This window comes from Anomaloglossus baeobatrachus, chromosome 1 (genome assembly GCF_048569485.1).
Source record: "Anomaloglossus baeobatrachus isolate aAnoBae1 chromosome 1, aAnoBae1.hap1, whole genome shotgun sequence".
In the NCBI taxonomy this organism is placed as follows: Eukaryota; Metazoa; Chordata; class Amphibia; order Anura; family Aromobatidae; genus Anomaloglossus; species Anomaloglossus baeobatrachus.
Genome location: NC_134353.1, coordinates 539,298,428 through 539,307,563, shown reverse-complemented (window position 1 = coordinate 539,307,563; position 9,136 = coordinate 539,298,428). Strand labels below are relative to the sequence as shown.

Genomic DNA, 9,136 nt, shown 5'->3' with positions numbered 1-9,136 from the left:
AAAAGACAAACATTATGACCCATATATATTGTAAGTGCAAAAGGAAGGGGTGAATATAAATGATACAATGATGTAAAAAAAACAGTCAATATGGACCCCAAGTAAGTCATAAGGCCGCATAGTATGGTTCTGATCACACGTTTTTCAGCTTTATTTTTTCAGTGTTTTTTCGTGTAAATTAGAAACTGCTTTTTATCAAAAGCTTTAAGATTTCAGAAATCTCATGCACGTGTTGTCTTTTCTTTCTGAATTTGAGAACTGCGGCATTTTGAAATCTGCAGCATCTCAGTTGTTGAAAAATGGGCATTTTGACAGCAGCAATTTACTTCCCAGAGAGCAGATTTTAGCTGCAGAAAACCCCCACAAGAATCATGTGTTTGAACACAGCCCAAGATATATAGGCTTTCTATTTTCTCTTTGCAGATACAATGATAAAATATTTTTTACTTTCCAATCAGATAATGACCATAATTGCGTTTCCGTCTATAATTGATAAATCTAATATAAAATACCGGATCCACAATTATTGAGAGTTTTGCTAAAAATATGTTTTCATGAAAACACTTGCAGGGATGGAAAGAAGTTCTCTCTATATTCCTCGGTGCTCAGTCCGGCTCTCTTGAAGTACACGAGGACCATGGCCAGGAGATACTAGAGGAAGAAGACAAAAAGTTATATTTTGGAAATGTTTTTACACAGTAGATAACTGTATGTCGCTGTATTTTATGATGAATAATGTCATTCTGTAATCTGAACAGAAAGGTCACAGATTATTGTGCACCTGTAATACCTCTCTACTAGTATGTGGATGTAAAATGTAAATTCCGATAAAAAGGGAACCCGTCATCAGGAAACTAGACCTTAGAAAAGGCCTTTCACTGATGATTGCATCAATACTTTGCTTGTAGTGTTTCCTCACTCTTCTCTCAGTGACCGGCCTTCCCTAGCTGAGATTCTGCACCAGGTGCCATCATTGCCCACAGATGTCTCCTCAGAGGCGGTGGCGCATGCGCAGTAAGCTCCTGATGACGTTAGCTAATCTACACATGCGTCTCCCCATCGGATGAGATGACCGTGGGCAATGATGGCACCTAAGGGGTATAACATCTTGATGACAGGTTCCATGTAAAGACATTGCCTGGCTTATTGTTCTTGTATTTATACAGGTACCTTGTAAGAAATCCTTAAACAGATGTCTTTTGCCAAAAATAGCTGGATATCCTCATCTCCTGGGAGAAAAGTTAAAATAAGATTATTTAGATTTAGATTTAAAATATTTAATAAATTACACGTCATTAAATCTGATTTCTGTAATGTTAACCCCTTCCTGATATATAAGGTAATGCAATAGTATATCAGGTCCCAGTTTGTGATACATTGTTGTGGATAAATACGGCTCTTCTGCGTGGTAGGTGCTCAAGTAGGATCCAGTCCCGTAAGTAGCAAAGAGCAAATACTTGGCACTCAAATAGGTGGATAAACTGGTATTTTATTGAGTGATATTGACCAGATACAGCACAGACGTTTCGGTATAACACAGACCTTCATCAGTGTACAGTGTAGACGATCTGCTCCGCTGGTGAGTGATAGTAGCGCTGGTGTAGATCACGGTGTCCTCCGCTGTGTGGCAAAATCGCCTGTGCTGTATCTGGTCAAGATTACTCAATACAATACCAGTTTCTTCAACTATTTGAGAGCCAAATATTTGCTCTTTTCCAGTTTGTGATACAAAAGGAAACAGAAAAAAAGTAATGTTATTTGTATCACTGTGTCCGATCTATCAAAGTATAACATTAATTAAACTTATCAGCAAATGTCCAAAGGAGAAATTATCCAAATGCCAGAATTGTGTATTTCAGTCACTGTAACACCACAAAAAGGGATCAAAATGTTGTATCTTTCCCAAATCTTATCTACAAAAATGTCATCTTGCTAAATGGCGACATAGGCAGTTTTTTTTATTTTTTTTTTTTATGAATTTCCAATGTTTTTTATTAGATAAAAGAAACCTGTCATGTGACTCATGGTGTCCAATCCGTGGGCAGAATGAATCAGAGCCCGGCTACACGATTGCAGCTAAGTATGTTATTCTCTAAAATGACGTTTCAGAAGGGATAAAGTTAGAGGATTCGGCTGAGGACTATAACTGGACTAGTCTCGTCTCCAGCTATGGTCTCTGGCCGGATGAGGAAACTTTACTCTCTGAAATGTTGGTGCGTTTCAGACAACAACATAACTGGAGCAAACGTATAGTCGGCCCTGATTCCTGCTGCCTGTAGTTTGGTATCGCGGTAATTTTACTGACCTGGCAAATCCTACTTTTACAATGCAAAGAATAAAAAAGAATAAAACACCCAAAAAAAAACAAAAAGCAAAAAAACAATATCAGATTTATGTGTTATTGTGCAATTTCACCTCACTTGGAATTTTGATCCTGTTTTCCAGTACATTTAATGATAAAGTGAATGGTGATATTCAAACGTACAATCCATCCCTCAAAAAAATCAAGTCCTCATATGGCTATGGGGATGGGAAAATTACAAAGTTTTGGCTGTTGGAAGAAGGAAACATGAAAAGCCCAAAAACATAAAATCACCATGTTATGAAGAGGTTAATGTTGATGGACTATCCATAGCAGCGTCCACTTCAATGGTTACCCAGACAGAACACTACATACACAGGTGTGGCCATATCCGTCCTGTACTGCTGCTCACTCCTATTCACTTCAATGGGACTCAGATGTAGTGACATGCAATATCAGCCACGGCACAACCGTATGGTGTAAAGCCAAGGTAATCAGCGAAGAGGATATTCCTCTCACTAGAGTACTGAATTATCAGCACCAAGCTGATAGATGGGGCTGCAGAAGTCAGATCCCCACTAAACACGATAACCCAACAGTCAGGAAATGTTACCAAGCAGATTAAAGAAAGCAGCCCGTTCTTCTGGACGCAGGTTAAGCTCCTTCATCTTCTTTTGGCAATTTTCTATAATGGTGGTCTGTGAACTGTGATATTACAGTAGATATTTCAATCAGATATTCCAGTGTTATAATATACAAATACAGATCGGTACTAATTAATACATTTACAATTAACCCTTTCATGACATCTGCCAAATACACATGAGGGGCATGTTGGGTCCATAAGGGGAGTTAAAAATTATCTAAAATTATTAACTGAAGAGAACATTCGAATCACTCCCATTTATGTTATTAACTACAATTTTTTACTGTATATATGTATATATATATGTATATATATATGAGGTGAAATAAGTATTGAACGCACCAAAAAATTTCAGTGTTTGTGTGAAAGATTTGGCCAAAATCACACTTGAGCAATGCATGTTACTAGTTTCATCATGCAGGAGGCGTTTTGAAGCTGCTTTAGTATTAAATTTCAACGAGCGTGTTCAATACTTTTTCCCTGTGTGACTTCCCATTATTACACATTACTAAGTTTATGGACATCTATCGTCTCTTTGCCTGTGTGGTTTGGATGGCTTGTTACCTACATCTGGTGACAAATTTTATTTTTACAAAAAAATATTTTTTCTGTATGGACTTCAGGTCTATTGCTTAGTGCAGTGTGATTCACACGGCTTTGACACATGAGGAGCTGCTGTTTAGGTGTGATTTGAAAATCTACTTATACCATTGCATTGAGACTGATATAGCTATTCTACTATGACATTTGGTCACTTCTAGTTATCTCTTATGGTTTTTGACACCTTAATATACAGTATAAACCCAAGCTGTAGCCTTGTAAATATACTGCCAATTGTTGTATGCAAATTGTATATCATTATTACATGGCATTATATATTTTACCCTCGATGGCCATTATTGATGGTGATTTACTTATTTTTTTGAGTAGTGCAATTCATATTGTCTCTGTTGGTATCATTGAATTTTTTGTATTTTTCAAGTGGAATAATTTCCTGTTTCTATGTATCAGCATCTATTTGTAAAAATGCTTTTAATCCTGAATTTAAAATATTTGTAATAAAAATATATTTTCAGGCTCAATATACTCAATGTTTTTTTGCTTATGGATTTATACATATTAGAAAAATAGAAATCTGAAAATGGTGACGTGCATTTGTAGTTCACTCCCATGTCACTACCTTGTAAGACCACCTTTCACAACAATTATTGCTGTGAGGATTTTGGGGTATGTCTCGACCACCTTTGCAAATCTAGAGGCTGACATTTTTGCCCATTCTTCTTTTGTAAACTAGCTCTTGCTCAGTGAGATTGGATGGAGAGTGTCCGTGAACACAATTTTTCAAGTCTTGCCTTAGATTCTCAGTGGGATTTAGGTTTGGAGTTTAGGATCATTTTCCTGCTGGAAGGTGAACCCTTCCCCCCAGTTTCAAGTCTTTTTCAACCTGCAACAGGTTTTCCTGTATTTAGCTCCATCCATCTTCCCATCAACTCTGACTAGCTTCCCTGTGCCTACTGAAGTTGCTGAAGATGATGCTGCCTTCACCATGTTTGACGGTGAGAATGGTGTTTTCAGGATGATATGCAGTTTCAGTTTTCCACAACACATAGCATTTAGCATTTATCCCAAAAGATTCTACTTTGGTGTCATCTGACAAGAGCATCCACTTCCACATGATGAGGCCAAGAAGCAAGAAGAAAGGGCAATAGTTTCAGCCTCTAGATGTGCAAAGCTGGCAGAGACATACCTCACATGACTGGCAGCAGTAATTGCAGTGATAGGTGGTCCTGCAAAGTATCAAACCACAAGGGGCTGAATACAAATGCACCTCACAATTTTCAGATTCCTAATTTTAAAATATTTAGAAAAACATATTTCATTTCCTTTACATGTCACAAATACTTGGTAGATTGTGTTGGTAAATCACAAAAAATCCCAATAAATCACATTAGTGTAACGTGAAAAAATGTGGAAAGGTTCAAAGGGTATGAATAGTTTTTAAAGGCACTGTAGATATATAAATAAATATGTGGTATTGCTGCATCCTTAAAAGTTCAATTCATCAAAATATAAAATGTCATATATAAAGTGAAATCAGTAAATCAAAAAATTTAAACATTGGAAATGTCATTTTAGGTTGTTGCATCTCTGCAAAAAAATGCAATAAAAACTGATCAAAATAGCATAAATAAACAAAACTAGTGTAATTAAAAAATCCATCAGCTCGGCTGTAAATAAGGAAAGGAACAAAACAGACCTCACAAGGCTCCATCCATGGAAAAATGGCAAAGAAAATAGCAGCAGAAAAAAAAATGTTTACAACTTATTGAAAAATTTTTCAACAATTAAATAATAAAAAAAGAATTGACCCTATTCTCTGTAATTGTGCTAAACAGGAGACTCATGTTGCCAGGACACTTTCACTATACAGATGACCGTAACACAAACCCATAAATAATGGCAGAAGTGTGATTACTTTTGGAATTTCCCCTACTTGGACTTTTATTATACTGATTCTCCAGTACGTTGTAGGGTAAAATGAACAAGGTCAATAAAATTATATATGTTCCTGGAAAAAAATACCGGACAGCGTATTTTCACCTGTGTGGATGGACGGGGAGAAAAACAAAAATGGCTGAATAAAAATTGTCTGCAGTGTGAAAGGGTTTATAAGAAATGACACATTGCAATGTAAGTAAGTTACATGACCCGACCTTAGCGCTGTCATCTTGGAAGAACGGGAAACGGCAATAAAACTTTTGAGTGTTGTGCCATAAATATCATATCAGATAACCTGTAATGAATAAGTTTGGACTCTATATGGGGGGGATTATAACATTAATAAATCTCACGTCTCTTCTTCATAAAGAGCGATCAGCTCTCTCTTCCTCTTCTTGCTCATCTTTTCTTCCTGGGAGTCTTAGAGAGAAAAGAATATCACCATGAACATCTTCCAGAGACCTTACAGAGACCTATATTACCATGAGCTTGTAATATAAGAGCTGGACCTCTATTATATCATGGGCACACCTATAGGCAATACACAGGGTTGGTCTCACACCCCGCCCCGATGTCGGAGAGAGCCCAATAGCCACATGAAATGGCTCATGGTGTATGAGGGCCCTGCTACACTTGTTATTGAGGCCCTTGGGCTTCATACCTCAGCATTATAAAGGTATACATTATATTGGCTCATGGTGTATGAGGGCCCTGTTACACATGATATTGAGGCCCATGGGCTTCATACCTTAGCATTATATAGGCATATATTGGTCTTTTTTGTGGCCTAGTCACTAAGGCTGACATTGTGTTCTTAATTCCAGAGTACAGTTGTAATGAAGGGATCCCTGAATGTTGCCCTAAAATCATGAATCATTACACCTGGTGTATTCGGCGCATCTCCTAAGTTGTGCGCTCCTCCCTAAAAATGCTCCTCCAATCAGAAACGGGAGTAGCATTCCTGGAGTATGAAACACCGGCAATTTTGCTTAATTTGATAAGCGGGCACTGCATGCCCAGTTTTGCCCTGCCTATTTTGGCAGAGCTTCTTTAAATGTGCATAAAAATGCGTAAATTCACAACATTATTGTGTAACTTTGTGTTTTTAATGATTTACGCCTGATTTCTGGTGAACACACTAATAAATCTTATCCTTTGTGTTTCCCTATTAAGTATAAATACATATTCAGTAATTACATGATATAATAAAAGTGCTATAATTGTATTTGTTCTGGAAGATCACAGTTCGGCCACCCTGGACCCTGTCATTTCACATAACCCCTATATATGTTCTGCCCCTCTCTAGTCCAATCCCCCCCAAAATGCTAATAACCATGAAATAATAATGAAGACTAACACCAAATTACTGGGTGATTCCCTATTGTCCTACATCTTGGATCCATTCATCAGACAAAATTGGGGAATGTTAATAACCAAAGGGGCGTACATCTTTGAACCTTTTTACATGATCAGCTGTGGTTGGTTTTCTGAAAATAGTTGCAATATGGGCACATGCACTTTATGGATTAATGAGATATAGGAGAGAAATGTTTACATTTAACCAACACCCCGCCATCACAGTTCTGATAACCCCACTTTACGCCCATCCCTATCCCAGCAGTTGATACATCCGTGCCTTGAAATAGGATATATGTATCCATTGTTTTCCTATCCAGTGTTGTTATTATTATTTTTTTTTGGGGGGGATATTTAATCCTTACCACTTGGAGATATATTTAACATAAACATTCCTTTTGCATGTTATACTCCTTGTTACTTTGTTTTTAGAATTGGGGAATGGAAGTGATAAGTCTTGGGTGTTTCTCAGGTCACCACCATTTATCTACTTTCTGGAGAATTTAGGTGAAAATCTTTGAGTTTATTAATAAAGTCCTTTCTCTTTCTTTGGTAAACAGCTAACTGACATTGGCTCTGGATGACATGGAGCGGTAATACAAGGTAATAAATGATGGTAATTTACCACTGATGACTTGAAGACAGTTGGTGTTATCTTCCAGAAGATGTTGATGTGCAGTAGGGGGTCTTCTTCCTCCAAAAATGTAACAATGTTCGCTAAATCACTTCTGAGAACAAAGTGAAGCCTTTGCTATCTCTATAAAAGCAATAGCAGACTGGCACCAACTGACGGATTTTTCTAGTCTTATAAAGAAATTCTGCGATTCTATTGGTTGAAGCTTGTGGCACCCACCATGATGGTTTATTTTCTAGCAAATTTAAAGAGAAAGTACGCTCAGATAATGTACAGTAATGTTGGATTTGAAATATGAGGTTTCCAATTACGTAAATTAAGAATCTGAAGTTATCTTTATATTTTCAATCCTTCTTTTATTGCCATTGGTGGGTGCCATGTTGTTATACAGTGGAAACCAGAAGTTTACATACACGATCTAAAAAGACACATCTGCATGTTTATCTCACCATCTGACATGAAATCAGAATAAAGCTTTCCTGTTTTAGGTGAATTGGGAACAAAAATTATTGATATTTAGTAAATGCCAGAATAATGAGAGAAAGTGGTAATGTTACAATTTCATTAGTATTTGGTACCATTACCCTTAAACAGTATGACTTGGGTCAAACGTTTTGGATCTCCTTCCACAAGCTTCTCACAATAGTTGGTAGGAATTTGGGCCCATTCCTTCTGACAGAACTGGTGTAACTGAGCCATGTTTGTAGGTCGCCTTGCTCGCGTCTGCCTTTTCAACTTAGTCTATACATTTTCAATACGATTGAGATCAGGGCTTAATGATTGTAACTCTAAAACATTGACTTTATTATCCTTAGCCACTTTGTAATCAGTTTGACAGTATGCTTTGGGTCATTGTCCATTTAGAAGACCCATTTCCACCCAAGTGTTAAGTTCCTGGCTGATGTCTTGAGATGTTGCTTCAGTAGTGCCACATAATCTTTTTCCTTCATGATGCCATTTATTTTGTGAAGTGTACTTGTCCATCTTGCAGCAAAACAACCCCACAACATGATGCTGCCACTCCTGTGTTTCCTCCAAATGTAACTATGGTCATTATGGCCAATCAGTTAATTTTAGTTTTGTCAGACCACAGGACATGTCTCAAAAAGGTCTTTCTTCCTGTGTGCATTTGCCAATATTAATCTAACTTTTTTTATGTTTATTGGGGAGTAATGGCTTCTTCCTGGCAGAGTGGCCTTTCAGCCCATGTTGATAAAGTACATGCTTCACTGTGGATAATGATGACACAATCTTACCAGCTTCCACCAGCATCTTCACAAGGTGTTTTTCTTTTGTTCTTGAGTTGATATGCACATGTCTGACCAAAGCACGTTCATCTCTGGTACACAGAGCCAGTCTCCTCTCTGAGCGTTATGATGGCTCGACATTCACATCTTGTTTGTACTTGCATACAATTGTTTGTACAGATCAGCGACACCCCTTAAAGTATCTGGAAATTGCCCCCCAAGGATGAACCAGACTTGTGCAGGTCAAAAGCCTCTAAAGACATGACATCATTTTATGTGGTTTCCCATATTTATTTTTTTTAGTGTATGTAAACTTTTTCCTTATACGTTTGGCAAACATAAATAACTTTGGCAATCCAAATTGACCTAAATTGGGAAAGATTAATTCTGATTTAATTTCAGATAGTGAGAAACATGCAGATATGTCTTTTTAGATAGTGTATGTAAACTTC

The 9,136-nt window shown here is 37.3% G+C and overlaps 1 protein-coding gene across 1 annotated transcript; it reads right to left on the bottom strand.

Moving 5' to 3' along the window:
* Positions 1–552: 552 nt before the first annotated feature.
* Positions 553–7,493, bottom strand: LOC142311949 (speedy protein 1-A-like). The gene is made up of 5 exons (XM_075350853.1): positions 7,429–7,493; positions 5,801–5,867; positions 2,916–3,007; positions 1,171–1,229; positions 553–651 (listed from the first exon to the last, which is right to left on the bottom strand). Exons 2-5 carry the CDS (start codon positions 5,848–5,850, stop codon positions 553–555), a joined length of 300 nt encoding a protein of 99 aa, XP_075206968.1. The 5' UTR covers positions 5,851–5,867; positions 7,429–7,493.
* Between the last annotated feature and the right edge of the window lie 1,643 nt (positions 7,494–9,136).